Raw genomic sequence first — 19,929 nt, 5'->3', positions numbered from 1 at the left:
CCAACGTCCCGGGCCGGGCGACGGGCGTGGCCCGGCGGTGGGCGTGCCCCTACCTGATTGGTCACCCAGCCCGTCACTCCCTGGTTCCCGCCCCCCACCGTAAAGGCCCGCCCCTGGCAGGCCCCGGACAGTTAACGAGCTGGCTTGGAAGTAGTGGTCGCTGTGGCCGGTACGTCCCGCTGACCGTGGTGAGAGGTGAGGGGGGGCCCCTGATGAATGTGGGGCTGGGCCGCCAAGTCCTGGCGCGCCCCAAGGGAGGAAGGGGCGGGGAGGGCCTTCCGGGGGGGAGGTCCGCTGTTCTCTGCGGCCTGGGGAGGGGTCTTCAGCCTGGGCTGAGCACCTCCCTTTCTATCCCCCAAAATTGTAACTTCTGAACCAGGCTCAAACTTTCGAACTCCCTCCTCTAAATTCCTGAGACTTTTCATGGGGCCCCCTAAAAGGGGCAGTATCAAGGGGGGGAAGGAGTTAAATCCCCCGTCCCAAACCACAACCTCTCCAAATTTAAAAAAGCTTGCTTGCTTGCAAGCCGTCCTGCACAGGAATTCCGCCTTCCCCTGGTCCTTAGAGCACTCCCGACCTCAACAAGGGGCAGTCCTGCCTAGCAAAGCCCCCTCCCCTCGACGCCTGGGGGCTTGGCCTCTCCCTTGCACCCGTTTCTGGGCCTCCTGCTGACCCTCGGGAGGTCGCGGACAAACCCCGCCCAGTCCCCTTGGGTGGGTGTGGCCGGTGGGTTGTCCCAGGCGGCGGTGGGAAGGCCTGACCCTTAACTTTGAGTCCTTGGCACCTTTGTCAGGACGGAGATGACGGGCCTAGTCTAGGGCCTGGGTCTCAGGGAATTTAGAAGTTGGGTCTTAGCGTATCCTGGCTGCAGCTGCCCGGCCGATTGACTCCAGCCAGTGCCAGTTAGCTCTTGCCCTGGCACCAGGGGCCAGCTGCAAGTAGGATTCCGAACCCAAGGACTTCTATGGGCGCTGACATCTGCAATGGCCACCCTTGGTTAAACCGGTTCCAGGAGGGATTGATGGACAAAGATGGGAGAAAGGGTCCCCAGGCTGCCCTGGTGAGCTCAGGCTGCAGAGAAGGTGAGCCAGGTACCAGCTCCCAGGAGATGATCACCAGAGGCAGGCCTTGCTCCATTTCCGGTCGAGGGGAACTTCTGTAATACGCAGGCTTCACCCATTTGTACACAGCGGCCAGAGTGGTGTGGAATGGTTCACTTTATTACCTACTGGGTGCCAGGTGCTCCTCTAATCTGAAAGGACTCCCAATTGGGAAGGGACATGCCCATTTCACAGATGTGGCAAGTGAGGCTCTGAGATGAGGTGCTGCTTTCCCAAACTCCCACGGCTAGTGGGTGGCAGCCCGGTTTGGAGTGCAAGCCTGCTGCTCTCAGAACACCAGTTTGCTGAGTTCTGCTGGTAGCAGGTGAAACTGCGCACGCGGGACCCTGGGCCCCCTTCCAATGGGGGAGGAGGGAAACCTCAAAGTCAAGGACAGGCTCCTCCCAGAATTACATGGGGAGCCAGCCTTGAAGGCAGGCACTGCCATTAGCCCCATTTCACAGGCAAGGGGGCTGAGGCTTGCACAGAGGAAGCTCCTTGCCCAGCATAGCATTACTCATGCACTCCCGTTTGACGATGCTTTCTTTACCCATCTTGTCTCACCTAGCCAGGAAACTGGAGCACACCTGTGGTCCCATCACACCTGCAGATGTGTGCATTAGACTCACCTGGGGAGCCTCCCTTGCGCTCCCCACATCCCTGAGTCTGGCTCAGCTGGTCTGCTGGTCTGCAGTGGAGGCGTGGTCTCTCTCTCTTTTATTTTAAGCATAACTTTTTTAGGAACAGGTAATACTACCAACCTGGCTCAAAAGTCAGAGGCCTGCCCAGCTACCTAATCATCCTCCCTGAAAGGCGGCCACTGTTAACAGTGTCCTGTGTGTCTGTAAAGATTCTGTGCAAATGAAGCAAAACCTTTCCAACTCTCCATACCCATTGTCTCTTACCAGTATCTTAGTCCCTGCCAACTATGTGTAAGTCTCTTCTCTTTAGCCACTTCCCTGGGCTGTGCTCTTATTTTCTCTAGTCCCCTTCTGCTGGGGAATCAGGTTGTGTCCAGTGTCAGGTTGTGGCCAACACAGGACACACGCCTCTGCTCGCATGGCAGCATGGGTGTGGGACTGTCCCCTCAGTGAGGTTTCTGGGTCAAAGGGAAGATGGCTCTCGAAACCTGGTACAATTGGCCAACTGCCGCCCACAGAGGCTTTGCCCCGCAGGTGTCTCCTCAGAGCGTTGATAAAGGTGAGTCCTTGTAGGGGTGCCAGGGTCGGCTGCGTCAGCAGCACGGGATCTGCTTAGGAACTGGACTCTTGGCCCTCCCAGCCTGCTGAGTCAGCATGTGTTTGAGCACGTCTGCAGGCGCACGGTCCTGATGGGCAGGCATGGCTCTGAGAACTGGGGCGGCTGCTCGGAGGGCAGTGGGAATGCCGGCTTCTCCCTGCATGTAGGGCCAGGGGCGGTTGTGCCCTGACTGGTCTGTCTGTCCACAGTGCCTGCTGCCGAGAAATGTCTGACAACGAGGCAGAAGCCACTGCCGACACCCAGGTGACAACAGCGGAAGAACCAGTACAGCAGGTGAGGGGAGTCTGGGCTCTGTGAGATGAGGCTTCCCACCCCATGGAATGAGGCAGGGAGCTGCTGGCCGCAGATGGCGGTCAAGAGATGCCTTTCGGGGTGCGTGAGAGCCATGGTACAAACCCCTGAAGGGTGGGCGCAGGAGGACTGGGGGTCCCAAAGCCTTGGAGGGGAATGGGTGTCCAGCTCTGTTTGAAACTACCTGCCTGCCTCCACCACGCCTGCCCTGTATGGAGTTTCTCCTATGGTCCTCCTTCCTTCCTACGGCATCAGCCCCATTCCCCCCTCTAGCCCAGTTCAAATGAAGGTCCCTTTTAATAAACAACTGCATTAAGGTATCATGGAAATACCATAACATGCACCCTTATGAAGGATGCTCCTTAATAATTTTTAGGAAATTACTGTAAGTCGTGCATCATGACCACCATCAGTTCTAGAATATTTTTCATCTAGCCGAAGGAGACCCCACACCATTCGCAGGCAGCCCTCATTCCCCCGACGGCCTCGGCCGCCACCTATCTAGTTCCCTTCCTCATGGATTTGCCTATTTGGGGCGTTTCATACAAATGGAAACATACACCGTGAGCCCCTTTTGTGTCCAGCCTCTCTCACGGAGTGTCATGTAGCACATGTCATACCTCACCCCTTTTTAAAAACACTAGTAAAATGGATATAGCTCTAAAATACACTGTTTTAATCATTCCAGAGTATACAGTTCATGGCATTAAGTGCATTCACAGTATGTAACCATCATCTCTAATTCCAGAATTTTTTCATCTCAAACAGAAACCCATTCCCCATCAATATCACTCCTCACCCCTTTTCCCCCTGGCCCCTGGCAACCACTAATCTGTTTTCTGTCCATGGATTTACCTATTCTGGACATTTCCTGTAAGCAGAATCATAAAATCATTTTATAAAAGCAGAACTTCCTATGGGGGAGGGGCTGAGGTGAGTTAATGGGGAGGGGGAGAGGGATAAAAGGGCACAGAAATTCTCAATCATAGTATAAAGTGGTCATGGGGATAGTAGTACAACTTGGAGAATATAGCCAGTGATTCTGTAACATCTTCCTATGTTCACATCCCCTAGTGGGGACGAGGATTTAATAATACGGGTAACTGGTGAACCACTGTGGTGTATTCTTGAAACTAAAATAAGACTGTATCAATTAAAAAACAAAGATTGTATATCCACGATACTTCAATAAAAAGGAAAAAAAGTAGAACCTTCTACATTAGTACTTCGTAAGTGAGATCAGACAGGACCTGCCCGTCTGTGTCTGGCTTACTTCACTGAGCACAATGTCCTCAAGGTGCGTCCATGCTGTAGCAGGTGTCAGACCGTCCTTTTTCAAGGCTGAGTAATATTCCAGTGTGGAGATGGACCACATTTTGTTTATCTGTTCCTCCGCCAATGGACACTAGGGTTGTTCCCACATTTCAGCTGCTGTGAATAAAGCTGCTTTGAACATGGGTGTGCAAACATCTCTTCAAGATTCTGTCTTCAATTCTTTTGTCTCTACGCCCAGAACTAGAATTGGTGGGTCATATGGTATTTCTATTTTTAATTTTTTTTGAGGAACCACCAGACTGTTTCCTCAGCAGCTGCACCGTTTCCCATCCCCCACCAACAGTGCCCGAGGGCTCCCGTTTCTCCACGTCTTCACAGCCACTTGTTAATTTTTTATTTTATTTTATTTTATTTTATTTTATTTTATTTTATTTTATTTTTTTGCTAGTAGCCATCCTAGGTGTGGGCTGTGGGTGGTATCTTGCAATTTTGACTTGCATATCCCGAATGATTCATGATAATTGGGCCTTTTTTCTTGTACCTGTGGGCCATGTGGAGGCTACATATTTTTCAAAACATGCTTTGCCCCACATTTTCTTCATCCGCTCACCAGCTGATGGGCGTCTGGGTTGCTTCCACTTCTGGGCCGTTATGAACGAGGCTGCTGTGAACATACGTATGCACAAGTCTCGGGTGGGCGTGTGTTTTCCTATCTAGGGTAGATTCCTAGGAGCGGAATTGCTGGATTGTATGGTCAATTTGTCACTAATGTCTGAAAAGACCACGTGGCTAAACCCTGGAGGCAGACTGCCTAAGTCCAAGCCCCGCTTTGTTGCTGGCTGGCTTTGTGACCCTGGGGGACTGACTTAGCCTTTCTGTGCCTCAGTTTACCCTTCTGTAAAATTGGAACAACACTCCCCTTCTCCCGGGACTGGCAGTTAAGCAAGTTAGAACACAAGCTCTTCAAACAGCACCTTTCAGAAATAAGTCTTATGCAAGCATCTTTGATACAAGTGATCTTTGCAAATCCTTCCCGTTTTATGGATTGGGAAATGGAGGCACAGAAGGGCTCAGGAAAGCTGTCCAAACTATTTGGTTCTGTTCTTATAGGGTGAAAGCAGCCACATTCAATATGTAAGTGAATGGGTATATCCATGGGCCAGTAAAACATTACTTACAAAACCAGGAGCAACAGCATATTATTCCACCATAATGGACGTTTGTTACAGTGTGAACGGGCCTTGGGGACATCATGCTCAATGAAATAGGCCCGACACAGAAGGGCAGATCCTGTCTGATCCCACTCCAAGGAGGTCCCTAGAGGCGCTCCATCCACAGAGACAGAAAGTGGGTGCTGGGGCTAGGGGAGGAGATGGGAGTTTGATCAGTGTTTCATGGGGACAGAGCTTCAGTTTGGGAAGATGCAGGCTGGGCACAGCTGCACCACATGAATGCTTAACGCAACCGAGCTGTGCACTTACAAATGGTTAAAATGGTCAATTTTGTAATATATATTTTACTGCAGTTTCTAAACAAACGAAGTGCTCATCCATGACACTACATGGATGAACCTTGAAAACATTACTCAGAGAGAGAAGCCAGGCCTCAAAAACCACACACTGTGCGATCCCATTTCTGTGAGTGCCCAGAACAGGCATAGTCCAGACAGACAGACAGCAGATTAATGGTTGCCAGGCAGGGGCCAGAGGGAGGGAAGAATCGTCAGTGACCGTTAATGGGCTCAGGCTTTCTTTTTGGAGTGATGAGAAAGTTTGGAATGGGGTCGTGCTAATGGTTGCACAACCTTGCGAATATACACTAAAAACCTCTGGATTTGTGCACTTTCAAGACGATGAAATGTATGTTGTGTGAACTCCATAGAGCTGCTAGGAATAAACCAGACACGAATGGAAAAACTCAGGTGGCTCGGAGTGTGCCGACCCCAGTTGTAGACCCTGAGCTCTGGGCGAGCAAGGTTCTTGTCTGCTGTCACTGCCTGGCCCTCCTTGGGTATCAAGTGCCCATTCAAACATTTGAGCCACCAGCTCAGATAAAGGAAGCACATAGCGAAACCCCAAAGTTCCTTGCTTGTGCAACCACGTGGATGCAAAGCAGGGGGAAGCTGAGCCGTTTTTCCTGGCCCAGAATGAGAGCGAAACTGCATGGCACCCCGAGTTTCAGGCCCAGCCCGTCTGAGCCCGTCTGTTCCCCCCTGTAGCCCAGCGTGGTGGACCGTGTGGCCAACATGCCCCTCATCAGCTCCACCTGCAGCATGGTGTCGGCTGCCTATACCTCCACCAAGGAGAGCCACCCCCATGTCAAGACCGTGTGCGATGCAGCCGAGAAAGGCGTCAAGACCCTCACAGCGGCTGCCGTCAGCGGGGCGCAGCCGATCCTCTCCAAGCTGGAGCCCCAAAGTGAGTGAAGCCCTGGAGAGCAGGGAGCCTCCCCGCCTGGCTCTTTAGGGGGTCTGCCCCACCTTTCACCCTGTTCCCCCAAACTAGCACCTGCCAACCTTTGCGGGCCCCTGGTGACATTCCTGTGCAGTAACCATCAGATTTCTGTCCTCGCCACTTGCAGTCACATCGGCCGGCGAATATGCCCACAGGGGGCTGGATAAGCTGGAGGAGAACCTGCCCGTCCTGCAGCAGCAGCCAGGGAAGGTACCTGACCTCCGCCACCAGGGGTCCCTGGCCTCCGGGGCGGAAGGCGGGGCTCCGCCGAGACGGGTCTGTGGGATTGTGGTCCACCTTAACTAGACTAGGCAAGTGTGACAGGCCCCCTGACCCCTCTTCTGTCTGTCCCCACCCTTCCCCAAATCTTCTTTCCACTGGACAGCTGGAGGATTGTTCTAAACACCAGGCAGACCTGTTCAAATCTCCCTCTGCCTCCCACCTGGCCCAGGGCAAAAGCTCGGTGTTCAGTTAACATCAGTGGCCGTATGTCCTGGACACAGTGATGGAAACAGAGTCTTTGCCCTCACGGAATTCTCATCCTGGGGAGGAAGGGAAAGTCCCCCCGAAGGAGGTAGTGAGCACGCCCATGTCAGCCCTACCCCAGGACCTTTGCATGTGCAGGTCCTTCACGTCAGGCTTTTGGGTCTCTTTGCTGATCTTGCCTCTTCAGCGGTCCCCTGTGCCTCTTGAGGAAGGTCCTTGTCGCTATCCGGTACTAGTGTGACTGAGGAACTCACGTTAAGTGTTTTAAATAGCTACTCTTAAGCCATTTTCTTTGAAGTAAATTTTCATTTAAAAGTCAAATACATAAATAATTATTTTAAATTTAAATAGCTACCTGTGGCCAGTGGCTCCCACATCAGGCGGCATAATTCTAACACACGACATCAGCTTCACAGTTCGGTGGTTTTCATATACTCAAAGTGAGTAACATCACTGTCTGTTTAGAACGTTTCTTCACCCCAGAAAGAAACCCCACATCCCTTAGCTATTATTCTCCTTCCTGCCAAACACCCCACCCTCTGGCAACCACGAATCTACTTTCTGTCTCTGCGGATCTGCCTGTCATGGACATTTCACAGAAACGGGGGTCACACACTGTGTGGCCTTCTGTGGCTGGCATCTCTCCCTGAGCACCGTGTGTTCAGGATCCATCCACCTTGTAGCGTGCGTCGGGGCTCTGCTCCTGTTCATGGCTGTGTAATATTCCAGAGTGTGGGCAGCCCACGTTGTGTTTATCCCGTCACGTTTCTACCTTGTGGTGATTGTGAGTCATTCTGCTGTGTACGCATGTGTATGAGTCGTTTCAACCTTTTAAGTTCTATGCTCTGAAGTGTTTTTTAACCGCTGTTTTGTCTCCCTCCCCAGCTGGAGGGAGGGCACAGACTGTCTGCTTTGTTGCTCTCTGCTGCCCACCATACAGCCTGGGACATAGTTGGTGCTTCATCTCTACTTCTGCTTAGTGGGACACAAGGGCCACCCTAGGTATCTATTTGTGTTTGGGTTTCTCCCTCCAGAAATAGGGGCTTCCTGGAGGGACACACCCATCACAATTCCAGTTCTCGGGCTTTCCGCTGAGACCTCGCGCTTCACAGGCAGCTCGTTCATCAGCGGGAACTGCTCTGTCGTGTCCCTGTTTCTGCATAAAAGGGCTCCACTAGGAAGCAATGGAACTGAACGTGAACTCATGTCTCGCTGGCAAAGGCCCTTAATGGAGAAAAGTACCAAATCCATGGAGGGATGGGGAGCTGTCACCCGGGACCCACCCCTTTGTGCCAGGTGCTTCTCCTGCTGGTGCCACGTGAGGCCAGCATTCCTTCCGTTTATAGAAGAGGCGAGCCTCGGGTGAAATTCTACAAGGTCATCCAACAGAGTGACTGCCATGAGCCCTGAGCCGCACGGTGCTCTGTCATTCTGGGCCCTGTGACGTACCCTGCCCCCAACCTGGGAAGAGGTCGCCTTTCCCGGTTCTGCAGGATGGCAGTGTTGTCAGAGCAGGGATTTGAACCTGGGCCAGTGTGAGCTCGGTGACAGCCCCGCTGTGAGCCAAGTTAGCTTAGTGCTGGTGTTCAAACCCAAGGACTGCTCCCTCTCCCCAAAAAGAGACCAATTCCAATGAGCATGAGAGGGCCAGGTCTTCACATGGGCACCAACTTCGAAGGGTAGACACCAGAACAGGTGTGATTTTGAACTTCCCAGAGTTGTGGAGATCTGTTAAAGACTTCAAGAACAGCAGGCACTGATGAAAGAATGCCCACTGTGTCCTAGAGCGGCTTCTCCAAGGAGTCGATGTAAAGCTATTCCGGGGGTTGGCACATCTGGCCCTCTGCCTGTTTATGTAAATAAAGTTTTATTGGCACACCCAGTTATTGACACATCATTTATGGCAGCTTTCTCACTCCACAACAGCATAGTTAAGTAGTTAGGACAGAGGCAATGTGGACTGTAAAACTAAACTATTTACTATCCAGCTCTTTTCTGGAAAAACTTGCTGACCCCATAGCTGGAACCCCTCCGTTCAGCCTCCCCCAGAGGTTCGGGTTCGGGTACTGGTGCAGCGCTTCCACCCAAGAGGTGCTGATGTCAGCCTGTCTTGCAGGTCCTGACGGACACCAAGGAGCTCATCTCATCCAAGGTGTCAGGGGCCCGAGAAGCTGTGACCAACACGGTGGGCAGTGCCAAGGACACGGTGGCCACCCAGGTGACGGAGGTGGTTGATGCGACCCGGGGTGCTGTGCAGAGTGGCGTGGACATGACTAAGTCCATAGTGACCAGTGGCATCCACTCGGTCATGGGCTCCCGCGTGGGCCAGATGGTGCTGAGCGGGGTAGACACGATGCTGGGCAAGTCAGAGGAGTGGATGGACAACCACCTGCCCATGACGGATGCCGAGCTGGGTGAGTGCTGCCCGTGGGCCCGGGGCCCTCCTCCGACCACCCACCCCTCTCAGCCCCCTGGCGTCGGCCTGTCACTCACGGCCATCCTGAGCATGCCACCTCCCCTTGAATCTACTGTAGCCTCATTAGTGCCCGCCTAGACCAGCACAGTGCCTCCACCCTCGTCCCCAGAGTCTGTCCTCCCCTCAGCGGCCACCAGTGGGGGCCCACAAGCACCTGCATCATTCCCCCCTTCTCTGTCCAGAGCCCTCTCCAGGGTCCACTTCCCTCAGGGTCAAAGCCCAAGTCCTCCCACAACTCCCTCTTGTACTTTCCCACCTTCATTCATTCACTCCAGCTACACCAGCCTCCTTGCTGATCCTTGACCATGTTCCTCCTACCCCAGGTCCTTTGCACTGGCTCTTCCCACTACTAAAAATATTCTCCCCCTAGACAACCGATGGCTCCCTCCCTTCTACCTCCGGCTCTGCTCAAATGCCACCTCCCTCATCCATTTGTGTCCTGAAACCCTCGTCCGCCCCTTCATCATCAATTCTACAAAGTGGAACCTTCTCTCTTGGCCACTGCTGTGTCCCCATGTCTAGAAAGGGGCCTGGCACTCGGCGGGTACTCACACTCAGAGTTCTCTGTCGTCCCCAGTGGCCCCCTCCCACCACCACCACCACCACCACTGCATTTATTTTCATTCAAAATTTCCTTGAGCACCTGCTGAGTGTCAGGCAGCTTTTAAAGACCTAGGGATCCCTCAGTGAACAGAATTCTGCCCTCATGGAGCTCAGTCCAAAGTACACAGGAATCAGGGAAAGAGGAAAAGTCGGGGAGGTTTGGGTAGGCATTTCTGAGGAGGTTCCGGTAGTGGGGCCGGGGAGCTGTGCCGACATCAGGACAAAGAGAAGCTTAGAAAACGAAGGCCCTGGAGCAGGTCTAGGCCTGGCACGCGGGAGGAACAGCCAGGAGGCCTGTGTGGCTGGCAGAATGAGCGAGGGGGAGAGGGTGGAGAGGGGAGGGGGCAGGGCATGCTGGGCCTGGGGAGGGTGGGGAGGGCTTGGACTCTGACCTGAGGCGGGTGGAAGCCTCTGAAGGAGGCAGGGAACCTGACCCATGTTCACAGGGGTCCTCTGGCTGCTGCCAGGCAGGTAAACTGGAGCAGGAGTGAGAACCAGGGACCAGGCCGGAAGGGACTGTGTGGGTCACCGTGGGGCAGGAATGAAAACAAACAAATAGACAAACGAGGGATGGAACCGCCGAGACTAAGCAGCCGGTCCTACCTGTGGACTATGCTCAGCCCCCATGCCCACAGCTCTCGCAGTGGGTCTCAGCCCCGTGTTCTAGAGGTATCCTTTGCACAGCAAGGTCTTTCGTATGCAGGCCCTGTAGACCACAGTGCCCTCGGCAGCAAGGGCCCAGGGGCTGCCTGCGGACTGAACACGGTGCTCCGTCCAGAGGGGGCAGCAGCCAGTCAGCCCCAACCAGCTTTGCCAGAGCTGATCCGTTCGAACGAGGAGACAGAAGCTGAAGACAGGCTAGATCAGGGCTCCCCAGCATTCGTACTGCGGAGACTGGGGCTGGATCATTCTTGGGGTGGGGGCTCTCCAGGCCCTGTAGGACACTGGGCAGCATCCCTGGGCCCCACCCAGGCAATGCCAGGAGCACCCCCTGTTGTGATAACCAGAAATGTCCCCAGACATCACCCGGGGTCCCCTGCAGAGCCCAGTTCACCCAAGTGAGAACCACCGCTCTTCCTGCTCTGGGATTTCATGCAAATGGAATCATTGGTCCCCTAATGGGCAAACAGCTGGTCTCCATGTCTCCATCTCTGCTGTTTGGGGCCGCCCAGGGTCGCTATTCTAAGTATCACTGCGTTCACTCTTGGAGAACGCCCTCAGAGGACGGCCTCTGCTGCGGTTTTGAGTTCCCCAGGCACAGTTTGTAGAGGAAAGCAGGGCCAATGGCCAACTTGGGGGTCAGTCTTTGCAAACCCTCCTTTGGGGGTAGAATGGGGAAGATCTGTTTTTCTCAAAATGAAAGTCTTTATTTTCACTGGCTCCAAGTGTCCTGTATGTTTGGTTGTTTGGCTCAATGTTTTTAAATGCCATCATGTAACGATTCTTCCGTGGCATCCCCTTCCCCAACTGACTCTATCAGACCACCTCGGGGCCACATCTGGCCCACGCACGCCCTGCTTTTGTAAAAAAAAGTTTTATTGGCACACAACCATGCCCGTTCATTTACATCGGGTCTCTGGCTGCTTTTGCATGACAGTGGGCAGAGTCGAGTGAGTGACCATATACCCTGCAAAGCCAAAAATATTGACTGTCTGGCCCCATACAGAAAAAGTTTGCTTACCCCTATGTTAGAGTTATATTCTTCCAGAATTTTGAGATGTTTATGTAAACAACAAAATACCCCTAATCAGAAAAACAACTCAATCACCTCGATTGAGCCACATGTTGATGGTAGCAAGTGGGATATGGTTAAATTATTTTCCACTGCCTTTCATCTTTGGAATACTCCCGGCTGCAAGGAGATGCGCAAATACACGACTGAGACAGAGATCTCACTTCCGCAACCCAGGCAGCCTGGCTGTCCCAGGGTGCCCGGGGCCCATCTCACATTATCTGGGTCACGAATTGTACTTGTACCGATCAATCTTCTTTAAGTCAACTTTCCCAGATCCTTTTAAAAAGGTAATCCAAATTTGACACTTGCCAGCTCTGACTCCCAGGGTTGTGTAGAAGGGGAAATGTGGTTACTTGGAAAGTCACTTCAGCATAGACCAGGAGGCTGCAACCACTTCCTTAAGCACCCAGATAGTAAATAGTTTTGGCTTTTGGGGACCATACAGTTTCATTTGCAACTACTCAATTCTGCCCTTAGCCCTATAGGCCGAAGTAAATGAATGGGTGTGACCATGTGTGCCAATACAATTGTATTTATAAATGCAGATAGCATTTGGCCTAGGGGCCATGGTTTGCAGATGCCTGCCACAGGGCATTAGGAGGCCAGTGAGTCAGAAGGTCTAGATTTGAACCCAAATCAGGTTATTTATAAAGCTCAAACTTAGAATCACTATGCTAAAGTTTAAAAGGAGCAAGATAAAATAGGATAAAGTTACCAGGACAGGCAGTTTACACTCTTTTGTCTTATAACTTCATGGGTACTTTCTGGATTGAATAGTCCTGACTCTTCCGTAACTGCTGTTAAGATAGTTCTTGTGTGCCTCCGACTTCTCCTCCTGTCAAGTGCCATGGTGAAGAACATGGGGTCAGGTGACCTGGCGCCAAATTCTGACTTGCCGCTGCCTAGCTGTGTGACCATGGGCAAGCCACTTAACCTTTCTGAGCCCCAGTTTCCTGGTCTGTAAAGACGTCATGACAGTGCCTCCCTCAAAGAATTGTTAAGACTGAACGAGAATGTGCATGAGGTCCCACTATTAATATGTGCCAGATGCTCATACAGGATCAGCCAGCTGTTTTCTGTAAGGAACCGGATAGTGAATATTTTGGTCTCTGTGGGCTGTGAGGCTACATAACCCACCGTTGTAGTTTGAAAGCAACCAAAGACAGTAGACAGTGAAGGTGGGTGTTGTCTCGCAGAACCAGAGGCAGGGGCGCATGTGGCCTCAGAGCCACAGTTCGCAGACCCTCGTGCCGAGTCTAAGGGCATCTCAATCCCCGGAAGTCTGCTTCCTACTGAACCTACTCTGCAGATGGGGAAAACCAAGGCAGGGAAATCCTTCACTCCAAGGCCTCACCCCTTGCAAGTGGCAGACCCAAGGCATAAACTCCAGCGGCACTTGCAAGCCCGGGGCCCGTGCGCTCTGCCTTCTGACCACGCTTCTCCTGCCTTCCCCCCACAGCCCGCCTCGCCACGTCCCTGGAGGGCTTCGACATCGCCTCGGTGCAGCAGCAGCGGCAGGAGCAGAGCTACTTCGTGCGCCTGGGCTCGCTCTCGGAGCGGCTGCGCCAGCAGGCCTACGAGCACTCGCTGGGCAAGCTGCGGCACTCCGGGCAGCGGGCCCAGGACGCCCTGCTGCAGCTGTCGCAGGCGCTCAGCCTGGTGAGGCTCCAGCCGTGGGGGGCCCTGGGCCGCGGGTCGCTCCCACCAGCCCTCCCAAGTCCAGCACTTACCACCCACCCTTCTGTGCTTCCACCTGGACTTCAGGCCCAGGTGGTCCTGGGCTGCAGCTGCCCCGGCCGCCATAGCCAAATGCCACCAGCGGGGTGGCTTAAACAACAGCTGGTTACTGTCCCCCAGTCCGGGAGGCCAGGAGCCCAAGGTCAGGGTGTGGGCAGGGCCGGTGCCCCTTCAGGCCTCTCTCCATGGCTCGTAGGTGGCTGTCTTTTCCCTGCGTCCCCGCATGGTTATCCCTCTGTGTGTAAGCCTGTGTCCTGATCTCTGACCCAGACACTAATCCTGTTTGATTGGCACCTGCCCTGATGGCCTCATTTTACCTTAATCATCCCTTTAAAAACCAGTCTCCAATCGCAGCCACCTTCTGGGGTTCTAGGGTTAGGGTTTCAACGTAGGAATTTTAGGGAGACACAAGTGAGCCCACGGCAGGCCAGCAGAGGCTCTCGCCCTTCTGGTGCAAGAGGGTGCCCTCTGCGATGCACAAGCGTTTATTTTTTTTTTAATTTTGTTTGAAGTCAGTTTTATTGAGCTCTAATTTATATACAGTAGAAATCCGCCCTTGTTAAGCATACAGTTTGAGGAGTTTTTCACGTGTAAACAGATGTGTAACCACCACCACCATCAGTCAGAGAAGCCGCCCCCACTCTTTGCAGCCAGCCCCCTCTCCCCGCCCTAGTTTTTCTCCCGTGCTCTTTAAGTGAAATTCCTATTGCTTTTCCTCTTTGCTTAGTGTCCTCTAATTGCTGTCTCCTTCCCCTTTTGTTTTTATAATTTTTAATTGAGGTAAATGTAGATAATGGAGAATGGCCACCTTAACCGTGTTTCAGTGCACAGCTCAGCCTGCATGAGGCACAGTCACAAACGTGCAGCCATCCCCCTCCCCTCCATCTCCAGAACTTTCCAGCTTCCCAAACTGAAGCTCTGTCCCATGAAACACTAACTCCCATCCCCTCCCCAGCCCCTGGCCCCCACCGTCCATCTGCTTTCTGTGTCTGTGGATGGGACTCCTGTAGGGACCTCCCAGGAGTGGGGTCAGACAGGGTCTGTCCTTCTATGTCTGGCTTATGTCACTGAGCACCATGTCCCCAAGGTCCATCCACATTGTAGCAGGTGTCAGGATGTCCTTCCTTGTTAAGGCTTAAATAATATTCCATTGCAATGCGTTCCATCCCCTCATAGTCTGATGGCCGGGCTCAGTTGCAAGGGAAGGAGAAAGAGCCCAACTGGGATCTGCTGCAGAGAATTTGTGGCATTTCCTTTGCAAGCACCAGACAGGGCGAGTGTGTTGGTGGTGGTGGACGCCTATTGACAGTCTGTCTCACCGTAGCCACGGAAGCTGTGTGAGAGCATGAGAGCACAAGACCCTTTATGGACCCCCTCATTTCAGACAAAGGGGGTGGTTCCTGGGATGGGCGGGGGCAGGTGGCTATGCGGGGGGGGCTCTGCCAGCCTCAGTCAAGCACCGGAGGCAGCCTCTCTGTCTCCTCCTCCAGATGGAAACTGTCAAGCAGGGAGTTGATCAGAAGCTGGTGGAGGGTCAGGAGAAACTGCACCAGATGTGGCTCCGCTGGAACCAGAGGCAGCTTCATGGCACGGAGGGGGGCCCGGCCAAGCCAGAGGTATCAGTTTGGGTTAGGGGTGTCATGGGGTGCTTGGGGCCCTGACTTCCCACCCCATGCCTCGATCGGCCTGTCTGGAATGCGCTCCCCAGCCTCACCTGCCATTGACTACCTTCAGGATGTGGTGACACCTCCTCCAGGAAGCCTGCCTTAATTTTCACTCTAGGGTATGGTTGTTGTTTCTGAAACTCAGGACAATTGACAATGGTGTGTCTCATCCTGCTATATTCTGAGCCCTGTCTCATTTACCTTGCATCTCGAACCCTCTCCCTCATCCTAACCTCCTGTTGGGCCCTTCACTTCACCCGTCTGTGCCCTAGTGGCAACTTCTAACGTACGTTCGCTGATCCCTCCCCCAATCTGTCCCAGGCATTGGCCCCTTAGTCGTGCTCTGACGGGCCAACAGCCGCCATTCATCAGAGCTTTCCTTGCATCACCACCTTACATAATTCTCACCCCTCATTCTGAATGAATTTTCCCTCAATCTTAGCAGTATAGCCTCTCAGCTTAACCTCTCTGGGCCTCAGTTTCTCCCTCTGTAAATGGGACTTTGGCCCTTCTGCAGGTTTACTAAGGTGACTTGAACTAAGCCTTTGCACCTGTGTGCACAGCAGCGTGATTCACAACCACCAACAGTGGAAATGGTCCAAGTGTCCGCTGACGGATGGATGAATGTAACATGCCCCATCCATGCGCTGGAATATCACACAGCCCTGAAAAGGAGCAAAGCCCTGACACGCACCACCACCCTGAACACACAGAGCTCAGTGAGGTGCCGGTTCACACGGCCACATGGTGTGTCGTTCCATTCCTGTGAAATGCCCAGAGCAGGCAAGTCCACAGACAGAACATGGGCTCATGAGGCCAGGGGCTGCGGAGGGGGTGGAGCTTTCTGTTTGGGGTGATAGAATGCTCCGGAATAGCGGTGATGGTTGCATTGTGAATATACTAAAGACCCCTGAATTGTACACTTAAGAGTGTAATTTCCTGGTACATGATATATATGCATATATGTGATACTATAAATAATATATATATTAAAATTAAATGAGTTGCTGTGAAAAGCACATAGTAAGTGCTACAAAAATGAAATTTGTAAAGATAGCATGCATATCTCTAGAAATGTAAAACTGTTTGGCATTCACAGCCAAACTGCCTAAAAGCCTCTCCCTCCCTCCCACCGCTGTACCTAGAGGCCAGGAGACGCAGTTGTTAGATGGTACCTCCCTGCCAGGTTCAAGTCTAAGCCCCCAGCTGAGGGGGCTGAAGGCAAAGTCCTCCCTCTCAACCTGCCCTCATCTCCCCTGCCAGCTGGTGGGACTTTCAGAGTCTCCCCTACCACTCACCACGTCTGCCTAGAAAGTTCTAGACTTTTTCTTTTTTAAGTTTTAAAAAGTTTTACTGTTATATAAAATTCAATGTCTTGTACATTTTAAAAAGTTGCACTGAGATACAATTCCCATGTTACACAATTCATTCATTTAGAGTATATAATTCAGTAGTTTTAAGGGTGTTCACAGAATTGTGAGGCCATCACCACCATCCATTTAGAACATTCCATCACCCCATGAGCAGTCAGTCCTATTTGCCCCAACACCTCCCAGCCACTGGCACCCATAAACCCACTTTCTGTCTGGATTTGCCTGTTCTGGGCATTTCACAGAAATGGGACCACACACTGTGTGGCCTTCTGTGTCCGGCGTCTCTCACTGAGCACTGTGTGTTCAGGGTCCATCCACACTGCAACATGTCAGAGTTCCTCTACTTTTCATAGCTGAGTAATATTCCCTTGTCTGGATTTACCACAATTTGTTTACCCAGCCACCGGTCGATGGACAGTTGGGTGGTTTCCATTTTGGGTCCTTGTGGAAAGCGCTGTACAAGTCTTTGTGTGAGCATATGTTTTTGTCTCTCTGAGGTCAGTACCTAGGAGCAGAATTGCTGGGTCCTGTGGTAACTCTATAGTTTAGCCTTTTGAGGACTCCCCGGACTATTTTACAAGGTAACTGCTCCAGCAGCAACAACCAAGCGTTCTGATCTCTCCCCATTGTCACCCGCACTTGTCACTGTCTGTCTTTGATGCTGGCCATCCTACAATGGGCCAGGAGTGGTGTCTCGTTGTGGGTTTGAGCTTCATTCCTCTTGTGACTAACGACGTTGAGCACCTTTTCATGGGCTCACTGGCTGTGTGTGTATCTTCTTTGGAAAGATGGCCATGCCTTTTTCCAGTTTGACCAGTGTATATCCCACACAGTTCAAGACTTGTAGAACTAGTATGCCGCACCACCATGCTAGACAACCTCTCCTAGGGGAAGGTTTGCTGTAGAAGCCCCATTGTCTTTTTCCCTGGCTTTTGTGGATCCGGTTAACCCCCCTGCAAAGCAGATGGTCCTGATCATCTCCCCCCCGATCCTGTCCTCTCAGCAGGTTGAGTTCCAGACGCTCACCATGTTCCGTGACATTGCTCAGCAGCTGCAGACCACCTGTACCTCCCTAGGGTCCAGCATCCAGGGGCTGCCTGCCCACGTGAAGGACCAGGTGCAGCGGGCTCGCTGCCACGTGGAGGACCTCCAGGCCACCTTTTCCAGCATCCACTCCTTCCAGGACCTGTCCAGCAGCATTCTGACACAGAGCCGTGAGCGCGTCGCCAAGGCCCGAGAGGCCCTGGACCACATGGTCGAGTATGTGGCCCAGAACACGCCCATCATGTGGCTGGTGGGACCCTTTGCCCCTGGAATCGCTGAGAAAGCCCCAGAAGAGAAGTAAGCTAGACAGGAAGGGGGGTGGGGGGTGAGAGGCTCCCTCCCTCCCTGAGGGGCCTGCAAGCAGAACTGGACCCCCAGACCTTGAAACACACCATTCTTACCACTCCTGTCAATTCAGCTGCCCCCTTGGGAAACTGAGGTCCTCAAAACTAACCAGTCCATCCTCTCTCTCCGAGCTTGGAGGAAGCAGGTTGTGATCCTCACCTCATCAACCATTAGGGTGAGGTTTCCTGGAAGCTTTTTTCTAGAAGGTTCCAAAAAATTTTTTTTTCTTTTCCTAACTTAAAAACCATGGATATAGTTCTTACAGCCCACTTTGTTTTCTATAGCAAGGCCCCTGTGTATCAGCCTTTAGCTAATGGACTTGGACCTCTGATCTGAACAGTGGGCCTCCTGAGGGTGGGGGAGGCAGAGTTGCGGAGGCTTATTCTGGAGCAGAAGGGGATGAGGCCTGCCGAGTGAGCCATAAGTGCCTGGAGCGCCAGCGTTGCCTTAATAAATTTTACCTGCAGTGGAGTACAGCCCGTGTGTGTGTGTGTGTAGGCACACACGCGTGCGTCCCAGCGGCTGAGCAGCTCTGATTTTTCTGTGGCTTTCTCAGTCTCTTCTTTGCTCTGCTCACAGGGGTTTGGGTGGGATGGGGCCGGACCAGCTACTGGGCCTGATGTCCAGACAAGGCCTGTCTTGTTAGTCGGAGATGCGCTAGCCACTCTTGCCTGCCCTGAGGAGGGCGTGAGGTTCTTCACCCCCTCCCACCTAAAAACTGTTTCTTGTTGGCATATGGCCCATGAGCTAAGAACAGCTGACACTCTTAAAGAGTTTTAAAGCAAACCAAAATAGGCAACAGAGACTGTTGAAATATTTACCTTCTAACCCTTTAAAGGAAAAGCTTGCCAGTCCTTGCTTGAGACCACTGGGCTCCTGTGACATATTCCTGCTTAGCCTTACATATTCTTCCCAGCGTTTAAAAGCTGCAATGTGCTTTGCTGTGGTAACTGCAGATAAAATCGCAGAGCCACATTATGATCCCAGGGCTAAGGATCTTGGGTGACGCCCCAGAGAGAACCGAGGTGCCCCTCCGTGCTCTCAGCCAGGGCAGGTAATGTTGCCTTTTCGTAGGGGCTCCAGTCTACGAACAAGGATTTACGAGGCCTTACTTACACAGCAGTCCCCTCTCCTATGTTCTAGCACCCGCATTCCTGCATTTACGCCCAGTGTGAGTAGATGTCCACTCAAATGTTCACAGCAGCTTTATTCTTAATATCCCCAAACTAGAAACAATTCCAAGTGTGCATCCAGAAGAGAATAGATAAGTGATTCGGGAAGAGTCACACCAGAGAATATGATACAGCAATGAACAGGGATACATGACTGACATTTGCAAGGTGAACATTCATAAAGGGAAGCCTCATTTAGAGTGGAGTCAGGAAGCCCTGAAGGGGGAACCCTCATGCGTGAATTTTGGGCAGGAGAAAGTTCACTTTGCCACCCCTGCTGGAGGAAGGGAGATTTTCTCCTGGCCCAGCAACAGCCCAGCCAGTGAGAAACTGCCGCAGTTCGGCCAATGAGAAATCATAACCGCTCTGAACTCTCCCTTTCCTCCAATAGGCGTTCATTCCAAGCAGCCCCTCCCAACTGCCTCCTCTATAAACTAACAGTCCCCACCTCTGTTCCTCCGCTATTCCAGAGTAAACTCATTTTGCTGGTAAAAATTACTAGCTATTTTACTTTTAAGGTTAAAAGCCACCATATGGAGGAAACTCACAGGTTTGATGTTAAGTGAAAGAAGCCAGACAGAAAAGAATCTGTACTGTGGTTCCATTTGGATGAAGCAGGTGAAACTAAGCTATGATGAGAAAAATCTGACTGGCGGTGGCCTAGTGGGTGATGAAGAAGGGGCACCCAGGGCTTCCTAGGGGTGGGAGTGATCTGGGGTTGGCTGCAGGCAGTGTGTACAGATACGAAAGTCCTCTGAGCTGTCCCTTTAAGATTTATATATAAGCTATCCTTCCGTACAAATTAAGAAAGAGAAAGTAACATGGTGGCGATGGAGGAAATGAGCCCTTCTGCTCACTTCCTGGGGGGGAGTGTTGACATGGAGCGCTGATTTGGGGAAGAGTCTGGCGGTATTC

At 52.4% G+C, this 19,929-nt stretch overlaps 1 protein-coding gene across 6 annotated transcripts; it reads left to right on the top strand.

The window, feature by feature from the left end:
- The first annotated feature begins 54 nt into the window (after positions 1-54).
- PLIN3 (perilipin 3) lies at positions 55-18,313 on the top strand. Of its 6 annotated transcripts, none has more exons than XM_017650980.3 (8): positions 55-169; positions 2,549-2,633; positions 6,145-6,343; positions 6,507-6,589; positions 8,982-9,279; positions 13,139-13,338; positions 14,907-15,032; positions 17,457-18,313. In XM_017650980.3, exons 2-8 carry the CDS (start codon positions 2,565-2,567, stop codon positions 17,796-17,798), a joined length of 1,317 nt encoding a protein of 438 aa, XP_017506469.2. In that variant the 5' UTR covers positions 55-169; positions 2,549-2,564; the 3' UTR covers positions 17,799-18,313. The 6 variants fall into 6 exon arrangements, with proteins under 6 accessions (XP_017506469.2, XP_017506472.2, XP_017506468.2 ...); XM_017650983.3 differs by having other exon boundaries at positions 78-195; positions 17,460-18,313; XM_017650979.3 differs by having other exon boundaries at positions 78-195.
- Positions 18,314-19,929: the final 1,616 nt, after the last annotated feature.

Source organism: Manis javanica, chromosome 13 (genome assembly GCF_040802235.1).
Source record: "Manis javanica isolate MJ-LG chromosome 13, MJ_LKY, whole genome shotgun sequence".
Taxonomy (NCBI): Eukaryota; Metazoa; Chordata; class Mammalia; order Pholidota; family Manidae; genus Manis; species Manis javanica.
The sequence above is the reverse complement of the archived record's forward strand: the minus strand, read 5'-3'. Positions and strand labels throughout refer to the sequence as shown.